General features: G+C 36.2%; 1 protein-coding gene across 5 annotated transcripts in view; it reads right to left on the reverse strand.

Moving 5' to 3' along the window:
* DIP-epsilon (Dpr-interacting protein epsilon) overlaps positions 1-24217 on the reverse strand; it is a 585790-nt gene that overhangs the window by 24052 nt on the left and 537521 nt on the right. For 3 of the 5 annotated variants that reach the window (XM_067764168.1, XM_067764167.1, XM_067764169.1), the window contains 3 exons: positions 23770-23928; positions 12325-12453; positions 10557-10707 (listed from right to left, as the gene is read on the reverse strand). In XM_067764168.1, coding sequence (XP_067620269.1) covers positions 10557-10707; positions 12325-12453; positions 23770-23928 — 439 coding nt within the window. Of the gene's footprint in view, positions 1-3143; positions 4311-4367; positions 6143-10556; positions 10708-12324; positions 12454-23769; positions 23929-24217 lie in introns of those variants that run through there. The other 2 variants (XM_067764166.1, XM_067764170.1) reach the window with 2 other exon arrangements.

Raw genomic sequence — 24217 nt, forward strand, 5'->3', positions numbered from 1 at the left:
ATTTTTATACTCAGTTGAGCAGAGCTCATAGAGTATATTAACTTTGATTGGATAACGGTTGGTTGTACAGGTATAAAGGAATCGCGATAGATGTAGACTTCCATATATCAAAATCATCAGGATCGAAAAAAAATTTGATTGAGCCATGTCCGATACACGAGACACGATAACTTGAGTAAATTTGGAGGTATCTTGATGAAATTTGGTATGTAGGTTCCTGGGCACTCATCTCAGACCGGTATTTAAAATGAACGATATCGGACTATAACCACGCCCACTTTTTTGATATCGAAAATTTCGATAAATCGAAAAAGTGCGATAATTCATTACCAAATACGGATTAAGCGATGAAACTTGGTAGGTGAGTTGAACTTATGACGCAGAATAGAAAAATAGTAAAATTTTGGACAATGGGCGTGGCACCGCCCACTTTTAAAAGAAGGTAACTTAGAAGTTTTGCAAGCTGTAATTTGGCAGTCGTTGAAGATATCATGATGAAATTTGGCAGGAGCGTTACTCTTATCACTATATATCTGCTTAATAAAAATTAGCAAAATCGGAGAACGACCACGCCCACTTTTAAAAAAATTTTTTTTTAAATTAAAATTTTAAAAGAAAAGTTAATATCTTTACAGTATATAAGTAAATTATGTCAACATTGAACTCCAGTAATGATATGGTGCAACAAAATACAAAAATAAAAGAAAATTTCAAAATGCGTGTGGCTCCGCCCTTTTTCATTTAATTTGTCTAGGATACTTTTAATGCCATAAGTCGAACAAAAATTTACCAATCCTTGTGAAATTTGGCAGAGGCTAAGATTCTAGGACGATAACTCTTTTCTGTGAAAACGGGCGAAATCGGTTAAAGCCGCGCCCAGTTTTTATACACAGTCGACCGTCTGTCCTTCTGCCCGGCCTTTAACACGATAACTTGAGCAAAAATCGATATATCTTTACTAAACTCAGTTCACGTACTTATCTGAACTCACTTTGTATTGGTGTTAAAAAATGGCCGAAATCCGACTATGACCACGCCCACTTTTTCGATATCGAAAATTACGAAAAATGAAAAAAATGCCATAATTATATACCAAATACGAAAAAAGGGATGAAACATGGTAATTGTATTGGTTTATTGACGCAAAATATAACTTTAGAAAAAAACTTGGTAAAATGGGTGTGACAACTACCATATTAAGTAAAAGAAAATGAAAAAGTTTTGCAGGGCGAAATCAAAACCCTTGGAATTTTGGAAGGAATACTGTTCGTGGTATTACATATATAAATAAATTAGCGGTACCCGACAGATGATGTTCTGGACCACCCTGGTCCACATTTTGGTCGATATCTCGAAAACGCCTTCACATATACAACTAAGGGATATTCCTTTTTAAAACCCTCATTAATACCTTTAATTTGATACCCATATCGTACAAACACATTCTAGAGTCACCCCTGGTCCACGTTTATGGTGATATCTCTAAAAGGCGTCCACATATAGAACTAAGGCCCACTCCTTTTTAAAATACTCATTAACACCTTTCATTTGATACCCATATCGTACAAACAAATTCTATATTCACCCCTGGCCCATCTTTATGGCGATATCTCGAAAAGGCATCCACCTATAGAACTAAGGCCCACTCCCTTTTAAAATACTCATTAACACCTTTCATTTGATACCCATATCGTACAAACAAATTCTAGAGTCACCCCTGGTCCACCTTTATGGCGATATCTCGAAAAGGCGTCCACCTATAGAACTAAAGCCCACGCCCTTTTAAAAGACTCTTTAACACCTTTCATTTGATACACATGTCATACAAACACATTCCAGGGTTACCCTAGGTTCTTTTTACAACATGGTGATTTTCCCTTACTTTGTCTCCACAGCCCTCAACTGAGTATGTAATTTTCGGTTACACCCGAACTTAGCCTTCCTTACTTGTTCAATATTAAATAGCAAATCATCAACTGTCAAAACAAAACAAAAAGCGCAAAGAAAAAATTTAATTTGCTCACGATCCGTAGCTTATGTTTTGCAATGGCAATGTTTCCAATGTCAAATATACAAAATACTGAACTCCCCTAAGGTTAGTTTTTATTTTTATTGTTTCATTCCTTTTTTTTTTTTTTTGCAATAAGCTGAACTATTTTAAGCAAAGAATTTCAAAATCCTTGTCTTAACTTTAACATTCAAAACCATTGTTCATCCTTTGAACAAATTTATTGAAAAATTCTGTTTCAGTGGTTTTTTAAAGTGTGTTCGAAATAAAAAAGAGTTGTATGCAAATGATTTTTGAAGCGTTACTTTTCGAAGATCATGTCCATATAACTTAACTATGAGCTTCGATTTGATATGAATTTAAAGATTTTTGTGGATATGTTTCTACGATTAATGTGTGTTCATTTTCACTCCATTTTAAGGATTCATGAACTTAACATCGATAGGATGAAAAAAAGTTATAATTTAAAAAGAAATTAGATTAAACTTTTTTGAAGAATAAAAGCAGATGTCATCTCTAGGCGCCAACTCTAAGCCTTCAACTATAGCTGGCTCTATCATTCCTGCCCGAAGTTTCTTCCTCATATCGGTTATAGTGCCTACGAATTCTCGGAGCAAAGCTTTTGTCGGCGAACTTCAGGCATTCAGACGTTCTCACGAGCACATGCCACGCGCTCACTCTCCCGGTCGATTGCTCGGCGGCTGCTCTTAAGCGCTGTATAATGCTCCATGTTTGCTTGCTGTGATGTCAAATCGAGGAATTTTTGCACTTTTGTGGGATTTTTTGAAAAAAAAAATTTGGTAAAAAGGTATTTCGAACAAAAAGTGGTAGTTTTCAAAATTCATGCTTTTTCATAACAATATTGAATTTTCTTCTTTTACTTCCCATCCACCTACTCATGGCTACTTGAGTTAAATCGAAACAGTCAGCTCTTTCAAATCGGATATGGGCGGCTAAACAAAATTGTTTTGAATATATTTGGATGAAAAGTTTCGCAAGTGAAAGATGGTCTCAAAGTATTTATTAAGAAATGAGGTCTAAGCTTTGAGCATAACAAATTGCTGAGGTTCAAAGATTAATAAAAATGTAAAAAAAAAACTCCGCAGGGTCACCGTAGATGAAAAGAAAAGTGCAGTTCTAACACGTTAAAACAGGTTTATTTAGATTTATGAAATTATAAAATAACATCATATTTTGCTGGAGGCGATATAGCATCGGCTAGAGTTAAGACATCTTTTTCTGTTCTGTAAAGTCCTATTGAGATGTGTTTCGGTTGCATGGGAAAACATGATGGAGTTTCTCGTTTGAGTGAGGGGAAAAATGGGTGAATTGAACTCATTTCGTAAAATTTTTATTCTTTTTTTTATGGCAACACTGGTTGCCCGTTACTGTGACAGGACTTCCTTACTATCTCTGCTCCGAAACTTTCTTCACTTCTCTCTCAGTCTGCGAACGTTTCCGCTACATTCACTCGCCAAGATCGACTCATCGCTTGTAGCGCTTTCATCTTCCCTAGCTTGCGACTCTATTTCCTTGCTCTCTGAATGATTCATCTTGGCGTCACGACAGGCAGGCTCAGCCTTTTAGAATTTTAAACGCGTTCTGTTCTGCAGTTCTAAAAAAATTGTTTGTTTGCATTATATACTAAATACCTCTATTATTTTACAGGAGCTCAATTGCATAAAGAAATTTATAATTATTATTTTGTTTTTATATCTCGAACCATTCAAATCAAGACAGCAGAGTTCATTTCTGTACCAGCCAGAACTTTTAAAAGCCTTTGGTCGCAACTAATATAGCTGGCACTTGTGTTCCGGATTCATCTTCCTTCCTGAGGCACACTCATACTCGTCTGCAAATGGTTTGAAATTCCTTAATGTCTGCTGCACCCGAACATTATCAGCATCATGTTCGTCGTCGACGCCTTTCATATTACCACAGAAAAAATGTGCAAAGCTTAAGAAGAACAAACGTTTAGTGGGAATGACTGTGAAGTTCCCGATCAGCCGATCAGCTTTTATAGATGAGTTTATACCAAAAAGTGCATCATAGGCAATGCGTAAACCCACAATATCGGCCACACGTTCATTTATGTACATCGCTGTGGACTTTTGCAAGCACATGAGCGACGTTACGAAATTTGAGTTGTAGAAAAAACTCTCCCCCAACTCCTGCTTATTACCTCTGTAGTCGAAGGACAAACCATTTGTATCAAAAGCATGTGCGATTTCATGTGAAAGCGCAAAACCGAATGCGCCCATTTTCAAAGCATCATGCATTTTCAAGTCAAACATAGGTGGCTCTAAAATTGCATAAGGTATAATAATGAGATTTTGACGTAACAAGTAATAGGGCGTACTTCCTGGGATGTCGCATTCAGCAGCGCAGAAATAGTTTGTAACATTTGGCGGTGCTGCTACCAACTGTGCATGTTCTTTGTGTGCGCGCAATTGCAGCAGACGCAGTTGATTCTTATTGTAGTCTGTGAGGCTGACATGCACATTGGCGTAGTAAGAGTTAACGAAGTGATCGTCAATATTTGCGGGTAAATTACCAATTTGAAAACGTATCGCTTTCAACTTGCGCTTCAGGAAATTGTATTGCGTTGGCTCCAACTGCATTTGATTAGCACTCAACCTTACGGCGAATTCGTGCTTGGTATGTGTGAAAATGCGTTCCACTTCGGCAGCATACTGCGCGGGTGCATCGCAGTACAACTCTTTCTTATACAGAAATTTTATTGCCAACTCCATTTTTTCGCGCACATCCGATATGCAATCGACTTTTGAGAAGCTATTCGCAGCATCTTGCACAAGAAAATTCAAGAATTTGATCATAATATAATTACAAATTAATTTGTCGCTAACAATATTCAGAACCTCAAACAGCGCTACAAAATAACTAAAGTTGCTTATTTGCAATTTAAAATTCAAATCGATTTCATAGCCCAACACGAGCTGCAAATACAAACGCCATGGCACTTGCGGCATATCAGCTTGCAGTTCACGCAATGTCACTTTCAATGAACCATACTCATCGTCAATCTCATACAATTTCTGCAGTTCACTTTCAAATTCCCACAGCTTCTTCGCTACTAAAAACGCGCGTTTCCTCTCCACACCGATGTGCATCAAAAGCACTGTAATGGTTGCCATATCGGGAAGTTTATTATCACTCTCTGCCTCATGTTTATCCAAACTGATTACATAAACGCTATCATTCTCACTATTTTCAGTTACGATATGATCAATAAATGCGCCGTGAAATCCATATCGTCGCAGTTTAGCAAGCGTAAACAGCCAGTTGAACTGATTTGCAGACCAAGTGGCGTTTGGTTCTCTAACCTCTAGCAAAAGCGGCCAATCTAGGTTAGCATTGGGGCGCACAAGCTCTAAATAGCGTTTCAGCTGCATTTCTTTGCTCTGCCTGCAGGCGCGATAATATAGCCAAATTTTATCAGTCCACGTTTTATTGCTTTTGACCCCAAAATCACTTCGCGGCTGATAATCTTGAAAGTAGTCAATCAAACGTTTGTTCACCCTATAATCGATAAGGCCTAGGGTTTCGGTGTAATGCTCGCCCGTATGCTGATGTGCCCATTTTCCACAAGCGTAAGCGTAATAATTGTCACAGGGATCCTCATTTAGATCCATACAACTCTCGATTGTTTGTACTTGCTGTTCATTAACGCTAATGGCAAAGTTTTCCACTGAACGGTTGGTGGGCGAGGATTTGCAAAGTGGTATGTGGCAGCACAATTGATGTAAAACCGCTACGGCCACCAAATAGTTTATTAGAAACATTTCGATAGTCCGATAATTTTTTATGATTTTTGTTTGTTAAGAAAAAGTTCACTGGCATAATGCAACAACTAGAAAAACTTGTATAAATTTTTAAACGGTCACGTTTTATAATAAACTTTTATTTTTTTATCGCAAACCAAAAATAGATGGAAATAATCATTTTTGCGCAAAGGCATCAAACAACTCAAACGGTTTTCTTTTCCCAATGATAATAATCTGAACTCGAAAAGTATCATCATACAGAAGCATTTAAATAAAATCTGTCTGATTTTCAGCTATGACTCGTTTCACTTTTGGGTGCGATTTTTCTTTTTTATACCACGCCAACAGCTTTCTGTACGCAGACTGTTTTTATATTGAACAAATGATTCAAGCACTTTAAAATATGCACATAAAACAATATTTTTTTACTGATAACACGAGAGTGATCCTCCTGTACCTATAAGTAATAGGGTATTCACTAAATAAGACAAGTAATAACTTAAGCCACTCAAGGGAGCTATGAGAGAGGTTTAATTAAGTTCCAGTGGCACAAATCCTATAAAAATATTCGAAAGATTGTCCATATAGATCTTTGATATTAAAAAAAAAATGCAAAATTGGGAATATTAAAATTTTAAAAGATATCCTGAGGTATCGCAATTCAAAATTGTTACATAACATCGGAAGTGACGTGGCTTAGACAAAATAGAGCACCGTTGTTTGTAAAAATATAGGACACCCAGAGATCATATCGAACAGAAAACTTAATTTATCTCATATTTTCAGCATTGGTCGCAAAAGAATTTTCTGAGAGTGAAATTTTGTTAAGCCTCAAGGAACAGGACGCCCAACTTTTTTTTAAATATTGATATCTTTCTTTCGTTTCTGTTTTAAGTTTGTCTTAGAAACTATTTTCAAAACTTCAGTTCAATGTGTTTCAATAGCGTATTTTTTATTTTTTTAACTATATTTCGTCTCTAAGACCTTAAAACTCGATACATATTGGAACGATTTTCCGTCATCTCTTGTCAAATCTGGTTTCGAGACTAACCCGTTCCGGCGTTGTGCTATCATCGGTGTCAATTTTCGTTCTCACTCTCATTTTTTATGTTATTTAAATATTGATGTAAATGAGCGACATATAAAAGAGCCGAGCACTCTTCCAAGAACTGGGTCCCTTTTTTAGACCCAGTACTTTTTTTTTAAACCCAGTACTTTTTATACCTTTCATGAAAATGAAATGGTATATTAATTTCGTCACGAAACCGAAAATTGTAAGTCCTTAAAGGAAAATAGATAGACCCACCATTAAGTATACCGAAATAATCAGGTTGAAGAGCTGAGTTGATTTAGCCATGTCCGTCTGTCCGTCTGTCCGTCTGTCCGTCTGTCTGTTTGTATGCAAACTAGTCCCTCAATTTTTGAGATATCTTGATAAAATTTGGTGAGCAGGTGTATTTGGGTGTCCGATTAGACATTTGTCGGAACCGACCGGATCGGACCACTATAGCATATATCCTCCATACAACCGATTTTTCAGAAAAAGAGGATTTTTGTAATATCTTACCCAATTTAACAGATTGAAGCTTCAAACTTCACCATATACTTTCGTATATTGCACATATTGTTGCCTGAAAAAATTTATGAGATCGGTCGTATATATAGTATATATCCCCCACAACCGATTGTTCAGATAAGGAACTTTTCGTAATTACTGCCCTATTTTAAGAGCTAGAGGCTTCAAATTTCAGCGAATGCTTACGTATATAGCATATATTGTTGTCTGAAAAAATCATAAAGATCGGTGGTATATATAGTATATATATGGTGGTATATATAGTATATATATATAGTATACATATATATATTTTCGCAAATTTTAGCCCCATTTTTACAGCTAGAAGCTTCAAATTTCACCGAATATTTACTTATATAGCATATATTGTTGTCTGAAAAAATCATAGAGATCGGTTGTATATATAGTATATATCTCATACAACCGATTGTTCAGATAAGAAACTTTTCGCAATTTCTACCCCATTTTAACAGCTATAAGCTTCAAATTTCACCGATTGGTTACGTATATAGCATATATTGTTCTCTGAAAAAATCATAGAGATCGGTTGTATATATAGTATATATCTCATACAACCGATTGTTCAGATAAGAAACTTTTCGCAATTTCTACCCCATTTTAACAGCTATAAGCTTCAAATTTCACTGATTGCTTACGTATATAGCATATATTGTTGTCTGAAAAAATCATAGAGATCGGTTGTATATATAGTATATATCTCATACAACCGATTGTTCAGATAAGAAACTTTTCGCAATTTCTACCCCATTTTAACAGCTAGAAGCTTCAAATTTCATCAACTGCTTACGTGTATAGCATATATTGATGTCTGAAAAAATCATTGAGATCGGTGCTATACATAGTATATATCTCATACAACCGATTGTTCAGATAAGAAACTTTGCGCAATTTCTGCCCCGTTTTAACAGTTAGAAGCTTCAAATTTCACAAAATGCTTTCGTATATAGCATATATTGTTGTCTGAAAAAATCATAGAGATCGGTGGTATATATATTATATACTTCATATAAACTGTCATATTGACCCCTTTTTTACGGCTAGAAGCTTCAAGATTCATCAAATTTCATCAAATAGTTACGTTTACGTCATATATTTTTGAAATACGTGATTCGTAGCCATAGTTTTTACATGCAGACCACAAAAAACGTGAAGCTTTGCATCCTCACACAGATTACCTACCTATTTTTTATTTTATATTTATCTTAAAAATCGTTTACATATGTTCAAATTTCACCAAATGCTTACGTGTATAGCATATATTGTTGTCTGACAAAATCATAGATACCGGTGGTATATATAGTATATATCCCATACAACCGATTGTTCAGATAAGAAACTTTGCGCAATTTCTGCCACGTTTTAACAGTTAGAAGCTTCAAATTTCACAAAATGCTTATATTGTTGTCTGAAAAAATCATAGAGATCGGTCGTATATATATTATATACTTCATAAAAACTGTCATTTTGACCCCTTTTTTACGGCTAGAATCTTCAAAATTCATCAAATTTCATCAAATAGTTACGTTTTCGTCATATATTTTTGAAATACGTGATTCGTAGTCATAGTTTTTACACGCAGACCACAAAAAACCTGAAACTTTGCATCCTCACACGAAGTACCTACCTGTTTTTTATTTTATATTTATCTTAAAAATCGTTAAGGTATGTAGATCTGTTCACTATATATTTCTTATCTTATACATCCGATTATTCGGAGATTACAAACGGGATAAGATTATTGTTCAGCCCCATTCATGAAAGGTATGAAGTCTTCGGCACAGCCGAAGACAGTCCCGTTCTTACTTGTTTTTTGTTATAAAAGGATCTTTTTTTTATAGCTAGATATTTTTTTGAACCATGCACTTTTTAAAACCGAATACTTTTCCAGGACCGGGAACTTCTTTAGAATCTGCTACTTTTTTAGAGTCGCAAAATTTTTTAAACCAGGTAATTATTTAGGACCGGATTCTTCTCTAACCCGGGTAATTTATTGAACGGCGTACTTTTTGGAGCCGAATAATTTTCTAGAGCCCGGTACTTTTCCAGAACCTGTACTTTTTTGAACCGTATCCTTTTGTAAAACTCGGTAATTTTTGACCCGATACCAAGTACTTTTTAAAACTTACTATATACCAAAAAACATACATACCAAATTCCAAAAAAAGCTGGCATATACAGCAGCGAACAGCAAAATAACAGTGGTAATTTTAATAAACTTCCGTCAATTTAAAATTTTTTTTATTTTCGATGTTTTATGAAATAAATAAATAAATAAACAAATAAATGCTTTGTAAGAGTTCGGGAAAGTTTTATAAAAATTTTGAACTTATTTTGAGTTTCTTTAAATTTTTTTTGAGTATGCTGACCAATTAATTTTAGTGTAACAAGGTACAAGTATATATAAAAATAAAATATATACAGGAGCCAAAATAATTCGAATAGAATTTAGGATCAGCTTATCCTGTTCTTTGCGTCGTGTTCCTTTTTTAAATTTTTTCCTACGAATTTGCGGGACCGAACCTACATTTTTAACGCCGATTCTGAACGGCATCTGCAAGGCAGACAAATTTTCACTGAGAAGCTTTTCATGGCAGAAATACACTCGGAATGTTTGACAAATCACCAAAAAGGGACGATCCCGCTTAGAAAAACTTTTTTCTAATTGAAACAACTTTTTTCTCGATGTTACTTTGCCCGGGGTTTTAACCCAAGATTTTCGGTGTGGTAGGTGGAGCACGCCAACACCACACCACGGCGGCCGCCGTGTCCTTCAAAGTTCGCATTGATTTTTGACAATTCTTTTGCCGAATTGTGATTTAGCTTTTCCTCCACACAAACCCATTTTTTATATAGAAGAAAATCTGAAACACCCTTCGGTGTAAAAACTCCATGGAAATTTTCTGAGACTTATATATCTTTTGTTAGGCTAAATTTTTTGAAATTAGTTTGACACAAATTGCCACTGCTGTTTTCCCGTTCACTGCGCTAGAAGCCGAAATTTAGTTGATACTTTTTTTCTTAATATGTGTTAATGGCTTTTATAAAAAAATTTGAATTTTGACCTATTTTGGAAACACTATGGACTCATTCAGTATATTTGAGGTTCTCACGGACCAGTCAGTTCAACTTAACCAATTTCACATATTTCATTTAAACTATAACTAACCTGTATTTTGCTGATTCCGTTATCATCTGATCGTTTTCACGCGTCCAATAATTTAGTGAAGTGGGATTAGCTTCGATGAAACATTCTAATGTAATATTGAAATACATGGGGATGCCAACTAGTTGATGTGGTATCCAGACCATCGGTGAAACTGTGAAGAAAATTAAAATTTAATTTTAATGTATGTAGGAAAATTACTAAGAAAGCTCAAAATGATGTTTTCGATTAAAAAAATTCGAAATGCAGTAATTTTTTTTTATATAAAAGGTCGCTAAAACTACGCCATTAAGGAACTTTTTTCTTAACTAATATTTTAGCCTTCAAAAACTATTTTATGTAATGAAAAAAAAAATAAAAAATTATAAAGAAAAAAAAATAATGATGAGGATTAGCTTGGTGTCATTGGGCCACTTGAGGGTAGTGCGCTGCCACAACGTCCAATTATTATTATTTTTATTATTATTATTATTGAATAATGCTTTTAAAAAGATAAAATAAAGCTAAGATTTAGAATGAAAATGAGATAACTCCGAAACCTTTCGTACAGTTTAAGTAAACAAAATAACGAAAAATTTTCGAAACAACAGTACCATTTCGGCGATTATCAACTTTACTCATCAGACTTTTTCTTAGAATCGTATTCAAATTCCCGTCATAGCTCTAAAGCGACAGGTAGCTGTCGAATTATCTAACATGCCTCTTTATCTAATTCGCTTACATTTTATCATCAAATTATTAATCGAATCGTTAATTCGCTATAGCTTGAAACTGTACCTTAGACCAACTCTAGACAACTAATCCTCGCCGATTTAACAATAATGGTCCGAAAACTATCTGTCTCTTTTCAGCATGTCTGCCGATCGTCACAATGTTGGTTTTGGGCTCTCGTATAGAGCTTCAAAAATGTCGATAGTGTCGATAGTTGTAATCGATCGTTTTTTTCGGGAGGTAGTCGATTGATATCGATAGTGTGTTTCTCATTAAAAACCCTCAGTTTTGATCTGAGCACGCTATTGGTTGTGAAGTTAAGTGTTATTATGAAGTACTCCCAAGTAGTCTAATAAAGGCTATTTTGCATTCTTGAATATTGCAGTTATTTATTCAACAGTTTAGCGATTCGAACGTTAGCAGAAGGTTTGGATTAAGTGCAGGTTCCCTAAATTCGTTACAGTCTTATAATACGTACACACAATTACAAGGTGGCGCAAAAGTATCACAGTGTAGGAAGCTGCATAAATATTTAAAGATAAAGATTCACGTTTCACATTTAAGGCCCATTTGCAAAACGGTAAGTTATTTTTTTAGCTTAGCCTTAGTTGTAAAAATTTGTTGTAAAAAGCTAACTTGCCGTTTTGCAAGTGCGTCTAAGGGTACGCATAGCCATCGATAAACCGAAAAATTGCCATCAGCTGATGAGGCTTATCCAATAATTAATTTTTCACTCCATCGCACAAATAATTAATTTTTCATAGTAAATGCACGCAATTTAGCGCCAGTGAAAAACGACAACGGCCGACAACAATTCGGTGATGGGTTGAAATGTACACATGTTCATCTAAATACATGTGTTTATTTTTTTCGGACGATTACAACCGGCACCGGGCGATCAAAATCGATGACTGTGTAAGCGTACCCTAAGAGGCAAAACACTTAGCGCTGATTAAAAATTTTGAAATAGACGGAACCATAAAACAATTTATTAGAAAGGGTGTATTGTGACTTTTGCGCCAACTTTTGTTTTGTAAAAATTGTATAACAATTTACTTACAATCAACGCTAACTTTAATACGCTTCGATACACTAGGCGGTACACCATTGGTCGCGATGCACAGATAAGCGCCCATATGTAAACGAGATATACGCTCCAGCTCCAAAACTTCACCATCGACCTCCATAACTGAAAGAATTTCGGAAGATTTAAAATTGTTTAGTTATACAGTGTAACAAATGTAAGAATGAAAATTAAATGAATGTATGGTAAGTAACAAATGTGAATTGTGTGTTGAGTCTACATATTCTTCATCTAAAAGTTAACCGCAAAATTGCATATATGCAAAGAATAATGTGCTGCACATGTGAAGACAGCCTTCAAGGTATATAATTAACAATTGTGGCCAATGTTGTACACTAAGAATGCTTTATAGATTTGAAAAGTTTCAGTTCGTTTCTTATGCAAGCAGCAAAAGAGCTATTTTAGTCGAAGTGTAAAATGGCATATATGCCTATAGGACAAATACTTGAAAGTCTTCACCACAGCAACTGACTTTTGTTGGCAAATTTGCTTATTTTTGCCATGGCAATCGGTTATAACTGAAATTTGGAAAAGAGGCGTGCTGAAAAAAGCTCTTTTTGTATTTGGTGCTTATGTAGCACTCGGTGTCCATGTACCGCTACCTATCATATATGTATATGTGTAGCCATGACATGCAGATACAGCTTTATGTAGCTCATATATATATCAATAAACTTGAAAGTTTGTAATCCTAAAGGCATTTAACTTAGGTATTGTGGTTTATTTGTTACTTTCTAATGGAATGTAAACAAAGTACGAAATTGTCTATTATTGTTGAGAAGTATAAGATGAATCTTAGGTGAACTCAGTGAAAATAAAATTTACTTAAATTTATGCGTAGCAAGTAAAACTGGAGATCCACATTTAGTTATATTTGTATGATACCCGTGCACGAAACAGGTAATACGCCGTCTGATTAAAATTCAACTTATTATACCTTTCATGAAAATGAAATGGTATATTAATTTCGTCACGAAACCGAAAATTGTAAGTCCTTAAAGGAAAATAGATAGACCCACCATTAAGTATACCGAAATAATCAGGTTGAAGAGCTGAGTTGATTTAGCCATGTCCGTCTGTCCGTCTGTCTGTTTGTATGCAAACTAGTCCCTCAATTTTTGAGATATCTTGATAAAATTTGGTGAGCGGGTGTATTTGGGTGTCCGATTAGACATCTGTCGGAACCGACCGGATCGGACCACTATAGCATATATCCTCCATACAACCGATTTTTCAGAAAAAGAGGATTTTTGTAATATCTTACCCAATTTAACAGATTGAAGCTTCAAACTTCACCATATACTTTCGTATATTGCACATATTGTTGCCTGAAAAAATTGATGAGATCGGTCGTATATATAGTATATATCCCCCACAACCGATTGTTAAGATAAGGAACTTTTCGTAATTACTGCCCCATTTTAAGAGCTAGAGGCTTCAACTTTCAACGAATGCTTAGGTATATAGCATATATTGTTGTCTGAAAAAATCATAAAGATCGGTGGTATATATAGTATATATATGGTGGTATATATAGTATATATATATAGTATATATATATATATATTTTCGCAAATTTTAGCCGCATTTTAACAGCTAGAAGCTTCAAATTTCACCGAATACTTACGTATATAGCATATATTGTTGTCTGAAAAAATCATAGAGATCGGTTGTATATATAGTATATATCTCATACAACCGATTGTTCAGATAAGGAACTTTTCGCAATTTCTACCCCATTTTAACAGCTATAAGCTTCAAATTTCACCGATTGCTTACGTATATAGCATATATTGTTGTCTGAAAAAATCATAGAGATCGGTTGTATATATAGTATATATCTCATACAACCGATTGTTCAGATAAGAAACTTTTCGCAATTTCTACCCCATTTTAACAGCTATAAGCTTCAAATTTCACCGATTGCTTACTTATATAGCATATATTGTTGTCTGAAAAAATCATAGAGATCGGTTGTATATATAGTATATATCTCATACAACCGATTGTTCAGATAAGAAACTTTTCGCAATTTCTACCCCGTTTTAACAGCTAGAAGCTTCAAATTTCACCATATGTTTACGTATGTAGCATATATTGTTGTCTGAAAAAATCATAGAGATTGGTGGTATATATATTATATACTTCATATAAACTCTCATTTTTGCCCCTTTTTTACGGCTAGAAGCTTCAAAATTCATCAAATTTCATCAAATAGTTACGTTTACGTCATATATTTTTGAAATACGTGATTCGTAGTCATAGTTTTTAAATGCAGACCACAAAAAACGTGAAGCTTTGCATCCTCACACAGATTACCTACCTATTTTTTATTTTATATTTATCTTAAAAATCGTTTAGATATGTTCAAATTTCACTAAATGCTTACGTGTATAGCATATATTGTTGTCTGAAAAAATCATTGAGATCGATGGTATATATGTGGCGACAGCCACAAATAGATTATTAGTTATCAAACACAATCGAGTGCTATCGAAGGTGTTATCGTCTTCACCTATCACCTTTAGCTAATTCCCACCAACAGTCAAATCATATTATGTACATTGTATTTTTACCTTTTCTTCTATTTACTCAAATTCGTACACTCTCATAATGCAGTTAAGACTGGTTTGATTTTTAAGTCCTGTTATTAAAAAATCATACGATTCTAACGCTCTACACTATGGTTTGGCTTTATGCTTAATATTTAGTCAAATGTAATTTTAGTTTTAGTTTCTTTACTGTACCAATAAAGACCAGTTCGTATTTTAGCTTACGCGTTATGGTTTTATTTTATATTCACCGGCCGCGCCGCTAAACTGGTGACCCCGACGTGATTCCTTTTTAAGGAAAGTGTCAATTCGCGTACGAACTAGTTTTTTTTTTACAACCAAAAGCCACGCTAAAATTTTCTTCAGCAACTGGCATCAAAAAATTATAGTTTTTTTTAAAAAAAAAGTAAGTGCATCAGAAAAAATTTTTTAAAGTGAGTGTTTAAAAAAAAAACATCATAGAGATTATCACCGCTGGTGCATTGCGGAGCACCCAAGACGTTGTGCTGCACTGGTGTTATTTGAGGGACACTAATATGTGCAAATCAAATTGTGGTAATTACTATTATTCGGTGATATAATATTTAAAAGGGCTGCGTAATTCTGCCCATCAGCAAACCCTATATTTTTATTTCGAGACTGCCGAAAATCAAATTCTGTAAAATGCCTAACAGTGACGATAATAATTCCGACATTAAACCAATAGTTCTCGGGTCCATAAAGGCTCCTAGCTTTTGCCCCGAACGTGTAAATTTGTGGTTTGCTCAGCTCGAGGCTCAGTTTATGATTCACAGCGTTAGTACTGAAATCGCAAAGTTTAATTACGCCGTGTCACTAATTTATACACGATACGCCGCTGAGGTAGAAACCCTTATAATTAAACCCCCTACAACTAAACCCTACACAGAACTCAAAAAAGTTTTGACCAGTTGTTTTACAAAGTCCGAAGAAGCTAAACTTCGCCAACTTCTTGATGGTGAACAAATCGGCGACAGAACACCGTCACAATTCCTGAGACACCTAAAATCCCTAGCGCCTAACGTAGACGAAGCAGTAGTTAAAACCAAATGGTTGTCGGGGCTGCCCGAGCAAACACGTGCCCTTCTCACCGTCCAAACAAACGCTTCACTAGAGGAGCAATCACGCATGGCTGACAAGTTGCACGAGATCGTAAAAGGACACGTTGCTTCCGCACAGGCAACCACTTCATCGACACATTCAGCCATGGAGCAGAAAATTAACGCACTCAGCCAGCAAATTGAAGCACTCACAATGCAATTAAACCATAATAGAGGAAGGTCCACTTCTCGCAACCGTCCAAGTTCTAAAAATCGCAATTTTTCAGGTAAGCGTTTGAATAAATCTACTGGTACGTGCTGGTATCATACTAAATTCGGTAGCCAAGCACGTAAATGCGCCACAGGGTGCACATTTAAGGGAAACGCCAACCAGAATCCCTAGAGGCGGATAGTGATTCTGCAACTTCTTCACGCCGTCTGTTCGTTAAAGACCGAGCCACTGGCACACAATATCTCGTGGACACTGGTTCGGATCTCTCCGTGTATCCATATGGCTTGTTAAAGAAAGCCTCTCGTAGCCCCATTGGTTACCAACTCTACGCAGCTAACGGAACACTAATCCAGACGTACGGCCTTATAACTATGGCACCCGACCTCGGACTTAGGCGAGACTTTACCTGGCAATTTATCGTGGCTGACGTCACGAAGCCAATAATCGGCGCCGACTTTCTCAGTCGTTTTGACTTATTGGTCGATTTAAAACGTAAATGCCTGCGTGATGGAATTACCAATTTGACCAGCAAAGTCATGCTGCTGGACACAAAATCAGCTAATTCAATCAAAGCTATTGGCGGTGACTCCATATACATAAGACTACTACGCGAGTACGAAGACATTACGCGACCTGATACCACCTATTCAAGGACCAAGAAACACGCGACGATGCATCACATCAAGACGACCGACGGTCCACCCGTAAAAAGCAAACCTCGTCGCCTTTGTCCCCAAAAACTTAAAATCGCGCAAGAGGAGTTCAGAAAAATGATAGAACTCGGTATCTGCCGACCCTCGGATAGTCCCTGGTCTTCACCACTGCATCTTGTGCAGAAGAAGTCTGGAGAATGGAGACCGTGTGGCGATTACCGCCCTTTAAATGCCCGAACGATACCGGATAACTACTCCTTACGTTACATTGAAGACTTTGCTGCAAATTTGTATAATAAGAACGTTTTCTCTGTCTTCGATTTAGTTCGCGCATTTCTACAAATTCTCGTGGCCCCCGAAGACGTTCCTAAAACGGCAATTATTACACCTTTTGGCCTATTCGAGTTTATGTATATGACTTTTGGTCTTAGGAACGCCGCTCAAACTTTCCAAAGGTTTATCGACGAGGTCACGAGAGACTTGGATTTCGTTTTCCCATACATTGACGACCTTCTTGTCGCATCCAATGACGAGGTTGAACATCTCGAACATTTAAAAATTTTGTTTAAACGCCTCCGAGACTATGGGTTGGTTATTAATTTGCCAAAATGTCAAATCGCGCAACCAGAAGTAAAATTTTTAGGCCACCTTATCAATAAAGATGGAATAAGACCTCTCCCGGACAAAGTTGAGGCCATCATCAAGATGGAACCTCCCAAAACCATTAAATCTTTACGTGGATTTCTTGGCACCGTTAATTTTTATAGAAAATTTATTAGGAACGCAGCAGAACTTTTGTCTCCTTTAAACAAAGTTCTTGAAGGCCCTAACTTAAAAGGTTCTCATCCTGTCGACTGGACTCCGAATCTTCAACGCGCTTTCGACGCTGCCAAACAAGCTCTTGCCGATGCTACCCTGCTAGTTCATCCAAACAACAACGCAAAATGGGCTGTTTTTACGGATGCGTCCGAATACGGAATCGGAGCCGTCTTGCAGCAACGAGTGAACAATGAATGGCAACCCCTGGCGTTTTTCAGCCGAAAATTGACACCTTCTATTCAGAAGCTTTCGACATACGACCGGGAATTGCATGCAATTTACGATGCTGTAAAACATTTCCGCCACATTTTTGAAGGACGGCACATTACGATCTATACTGATCATAAGCCACTACAGCACGCATTCCAACAACGCACGGAACGAGCATCGCCGTGGCAATTCCGTAGGCTTGACTTTATCGGTCAATTCACAACCGATATTCGCCACATATCGGGTAATGACAACATCGTTGCTGATACGTTATCACGCCTCGAAGCCATCGCTGCGCCAATCACGCACCAAGAACTCGCCGATTCTCAAAGAGATGACAGCGAATTACAACAACTCCTGCGCAACACTACACCGCTCAACCTGAAAGCTATTCACATTGACAGCGGACCAGCAGTGTATTGTGACATCGCGACAGGTACAGTCCGTCCATACGTCCCAGCGCAACTTAGGAAAAAAGTTTTTAATTCCCTCCACTCACTCGCACACCCTGGCATTAGGGCATCACAAAAGTTAGTAGCAAAACGGTATGTCTGGCCCTCTATAAATAAAGATTGCCGCGAATGGGCAAGAGCATGTATCGATTGTCAACGCAACAAGATACAACGACACGTTGCATCTCCGATTGCTAACTTCCAACCACCATCCGAAAGATTCGAGCACATCCACATCGACCTCGTAACACTGCCAGTGTCAAAAGGTTTCAATCGTTGCCTTACTATAGTCGACCGCTTCACACGCTTTCCAGAGGCAATTCCGCTTGAAAACGGATCAACCGAAGTTGTAGCACGCGCCTTGATTCATCACTGGATTGCACGCTACGGAGTACCTAAACGAATTACATCTGACCAAGGCGGTCAATTTGAATCTATTTTATTTCGCACTCTCACTGAATTATTTGGAATAAAGCATTTACGTACGACAGCGTTTCATCCACAAGCAAATGGACTTGTGGAGCGACTTCACCGACAGCTGAAAGCTGCACTTCTATGCCACAACGAGTCATGGTACGATGCATTACCAGCTGTTTTGTTAGGTTTACGAGCTGCATGGAAGGAAGATATCGCCGCAACCCCGGCTGAACTTGTGTATGGCGAACCCATACGCCTACCAGGTGAACTTCTTACACCGTCAAAGAAGAATATATCGCCGTCTAATTTGTTAAGTATCCTCAAAAATCATTTTAATACGTTGGCACCGACAGAAATGTCGCGCCACGGAAAAAAATCTGTTTTTCTTTACAGAAACTTTCAAACGTGCACTCATGTTTTAGTACGCAACGACCTCATAAGACCGTCATTTTCACCACCCTACGAGGGACCCTATCGCGTCATCAGTCGCCATGAAAAGTACTTCGTCGTCGATTTCAAACGCTCGCCAACAGCAATATCGATCGACAGACTCAAACCTGTGTACGAAGCTTGCAGCGACGAAGTTTATGGCGATCAAGAATCATCCAAATCTGATAAGCAACGCAAAGATGTCAAAATTTCTAGTACGAAAACATTATACTATTAATTAATACAGTTATAATCATTCATAACATACATTTCATAACATACAATCATTTTAATGTATTCTTTTTGAAGCTAATTTGTTTCTCTTCGCATTCAATGTACATTTTTTTTAATAGTTATTCTTTTTAAGAAAAAAAAAAAAAAACAAGGGGAGTACTGTGGCGACAGCCACAAATAGATTATTAGTTATCAAACACAATCGAGTGCTATCGAAGGTGTTATCGTCTTCACCTATCACCTTTAGCTAATTCCCACCAACAGTCAAATCATATTATGTACATTGTATTTTTACCTTTTCTTCTATTTACTCAAATTCGTACACTCTCATAATGCAGTTAAGACTGGTTTGATTTTTAAGTCCTGTTATTAAAAAATCATACGATTCTAACGCTCTACACTATGGTTTGGCTTTATGCTTAATATTTAGTCAAATGTAATTTTAGTTTTAGTTTCTTTACTGTACCAATAAAGACCAGTTCGTATTTTAGCTTACGCGTTATGGTTTTATTTTATATTCACCGGCCGCGCCGCTAAATATATAGTATATATCTCATACAACCGATTGTTCAGTTAAGAAACTTTGCGCAATTTCTGCCCATTTTTAACAGCTAGACGCTTCAAATTTCACCATATGTTTACGTATGTAGCATATATTGTTGTCTGAAAAAATCATAGAGATCGGTGGTATATATATTATATACTCCATATAAACTCAATTTTTGCCCCCTTTTTACAGCTAGAAGCTTCAAAATTCATCAAATTTCATCAAATAGTTACGTTTACGTCATATATTGTTGAAATACGTGATTCGCAGTCATAGTTTTTACACGCAGACCACAAAAAACCAGAAACTTTGCATCCTCACACAAAGTACCTACCTGTTTTTTATTTTATATTTATCTTAAAAATCGTTAAGGTATGCAGATCTGTTCACTATATATTTCTTATCTTATACATCCGATTATTCGGAGATTACGAACGGGATAAGATTATTGTTCAGCCCCATTCATGAAAGGTATGAAGTCTTCGGCACAGCCGAAGACAGTCCCGTTCTTACTTGTTTTTTATTTAATTAAATTCTTTTTAATGAAATTAATTCATTTAATTTGATTTTATTTTATGTGATTTTATGTTACTTAATTAATTAAATTTAATTTAATTTTATTTTATTTTATTTTACTTTATTTAATTTTTTTTAATTTTTTTAAATTAAATTTTATTTAATCTAACTTTCCAAAAATTTTTTATTTTAATTTTATTTTATTCAATTTTATTTGAAGGGGTTAAAAAATATTACCTCGTTTTAATTTTCCTAAAAATTTGCGGAAGAGGACTTACATTTTTGTATGCCTGTTCCGAACGGAAGCTGCAAGGCTGATGAATTTTTACTGAAATCATGACAGAATTATACACGGAATGTTTGCCGAACCGCGCACCCCGATTAGAAAAAAAATTTTTATTGAAAGAACTTTTTGGTTGAGTATTCTTTCTCTTTTGGTGTTTTCTTTTCTATACGAAAATGTCGCCTTCATGCCAACCCTTCAAAAAGTTGTGTTCTGTTGTAAAATCAGCTTTGCCTCAATTGAGGGCATCATTATCTTTTCTCAACAACCTACCCCTAAAAATGCCCAAAAATGCAATATTACTTGCCCTCGCTGCCATTGACGGTGCAGAAAACAGCCCTGTCAATTAGCTGATGAATCACACGAAGCTGAAGCGAACGCTATATATGTACGTATGTGTCGCATCATGCCTCACTTAAAAGCAATTTGCGATCACAGTTGACAGCGAACAACCACACGAACTGCATTTTTTTGTAAAAATGGTTACAATTTTTATTCTTTTCAAGTCATGCAGGGTGGCACTGAACATTTTAAGTGGCTACAATTTCACAAGGCGAAGCGAGAATCTTAAAAATGTTTGCCCCTGAAAGTGGCGACATTTTCGTGTAAAAAAGAGATCACCATTTGTAAACACTTTCAATATCGGCAAAGAAAAATAGAATTTTACTCATATAATTACACACACTTCATTCATTTGCTCGCGAGATCAAGTTTGAGTACTCAGTTCGTTGGCATAAGGCCTGCTGTTTTTCTTAACACAACAGCATGATATAAAGCAAAGCAAATACACGAAACTTGCCTTTCATATATAAACTAGCAGACCCGGCAGACATTGGTCTGCCCTAAATTTGGTCCATCTGCATACATTTTAATAAGCTTTTTCCGTCTAACTCTGCCCCCCCCCCCTCTTCCCTTTTCTTAATCCTTTTATTCACTCCTCTCTCCGTCTTTTTCGCTTCATCTATCTCTATCTTGTTCTCACTCTATCTCTATCTCCGTCTCAGTCTCCTTCTCCTTCCCTCTTTTCTCTTCTCTGAAGTTCTTCTCATTCCTCTTTATCCCTAATTGCCAGTCCCAGAGGGTGGTATATATTTTGTTCCAGTACCAGTCCGAATCCCAATCCCACTCCCAGTCTCAGTCCCAGTCCTATTCCTAATCCCTAACTCCCAGTTTGTCTCTGGTCTACTGACCGGAAAAAAAGATCTTAAATACTAATATAGGCAAATTTATATACCGAATTTCAGGCACATCGAATAGGACGTATGTAATTAGGTATGTTTGTATTATTAATTCATGTCTTTATTTCAGCTTCGCATGCATATTTATCAGTTTTGCCGGGTTGATGCGACTAAATCGAATATCACAATGAAAATTACTTTAAAGCTCTCAGCAACAGCTTTCGTTTGATATCCATAGTACAAACATTCTAGGCGTACACGGGCCCACGTATTGGCCTATATCTCGAGACCCTAGTCATCCAGGGGTACGAGAAATACACCGTACCAAAGTACTCAACCAAAGTACTCATAAACAGCTTCCATTTGATACCCATATTGTACAAACACATCCTAGTCATAACGGGATGAAAAGTATCCTATGTCCGTCTCCTGGTTCTAGGCCACCTCTCCACCAATTTTCAGCCAAATCGGTTCATCCGTTCTTGAGTTATAAATAGTGTAACTAACACCACTATGGGGTTATCTACTTTAGTTATATATACTTTGTTTTTATAAATTTTATTTAAATCATTTTATTTTGCATAATATTTCAAAAGGATATAATGGAAGTTATCAAAAAAACTTCTTTTAAAAAATAAAGTTAAATATTTTCTAAATTCAAAAATAGTTTTAATTTATACTATAAATATATGTATATAAGCCTTCTGAGGTTACCCTGGTCCATATTTTCGATATCTCCCAAACCAACTAAGGTAACAAAATTAAAACCACCTTGCATTAATATCCTCGTCAATGCCTATCGTTTGATACCCATATCGTATTAACACATTGCAGAATTATCCTGGTCCACATTTTGGTCGATACCTCACAAACTAAGTTGGATATTCGTCGATACCTATCGTTTGATACCATATCGCATGATCACATTTTAGGGTTACCCAGGTCCACATTTTGGTCGATATCTCAAAAACCTTTCTAAATCTTTGCAGTTTTTTTAGCCTGTAACCATGTGGAGCCACCACCAAATCTATGCTCAAAATTTCATCTCAATTGGTTTAGCCGTTCTCGAGCTTTGCGGTCCAGGAAAAAACGGTTTTCAAAATATATATTATAGTATAGTAAAACGGATTTTAGAACGCTATAATTCATAGTTTAATTTTTTTTTTGAATATCTGATCTTTTCTAAAACGCCTTTCTCGAAACTCAGTCCAAGAACAGCCTATCTTAAAAGCTGGAAAAAAAAATGGAGGAAACTAAACTTGTTTTTTAATTGTTAAATAGCTCTTGTAAAAAATGTTTGAGAGAAATCATTTTCTACCTAAGTTGTTCATATCTTCCAGGACTATCCTGCTTTGATTTCCATGATCTTTTGCGCGAAAACTTAATCTTCAAGTGGCATAAAAAATGTCAAGACTAACTATGTGTATATATGTATCTGTTAAATCAAATAAAACTTCAAAATTACAGTTCCCCCTTTCTACCACTTTGAACTCAGTAGTAGTAAAACACGAGTACAATTTAAAAAGTTAATTGCCACCAATAGCTACAAGCGACAGCAATTTTTTGCTTCCGCTGCCCTACAAGATCCCAAGTAGTATTTCGAAGTGTGATAACAATCAAAAAACGTTGAGCCTGCGGCCAAATACAAATGAAATAACGTCACAGATATAGCAATAAAATACCAAAAAAAATCACACAAGTAGAATAAAGGAAGCACAACAGGGCGCCAGCATCACCATTTGTAAAGCGCAATGACAACCACAATAAGCAAATTCATACTTTCATATCGTGTCTAGGTACTTATTTGGGCATAAACATTAAAATATTCTCAAAGCACTTACCTTCCCACGTTTTGTTGATCACAATTTTATTGCCATCATCTCGTTTCCATCTAATTGCTGGCTCCGGGCTACCTTTCGCTTTGCAACGTAATGTCACATTGTCACCCTCGCGCACAATGACGTCACTGGAGGTAAGAGCATCATCGATGTTTGGTGGAACTGCAAAAGAGTAGAGCGAGAGCTGTGTGAGTTGCGTTGATGTTAAATGAATAAAGATAAAACTAAAAGTAAAATAAGTAGAATATTTTTCAAATAAATAATATATTACAAACAAAATTATAACTTTTTCTTGCGACAAGACAATTATGATATTTTTTAGAACGAGGTCTTCATGCACATCATGGCACTCCAAATACTTTTAGTCTGGCACAGCTGACTTTATTGCACTGAAAGATGAAGGGATCACAAAGGGTCATAAGTCAAGCTGTAAAAGTTCAGGCGCCACAAA

Source organism: Eurosta solidaginis, chromosome 2, assembly GCF_040869045.1.
Source record: "Eurosta solidaginis isolate ZX-2024a chromosome 2, ASM4086904v1, whole genome shotgun sequence".
Lineage (NCBI taxonomy): Eukaryota > Metazoa > Arthropoda > Insecta > Diptera > Tephritidae > Eurosta > Eurosta solidaginis.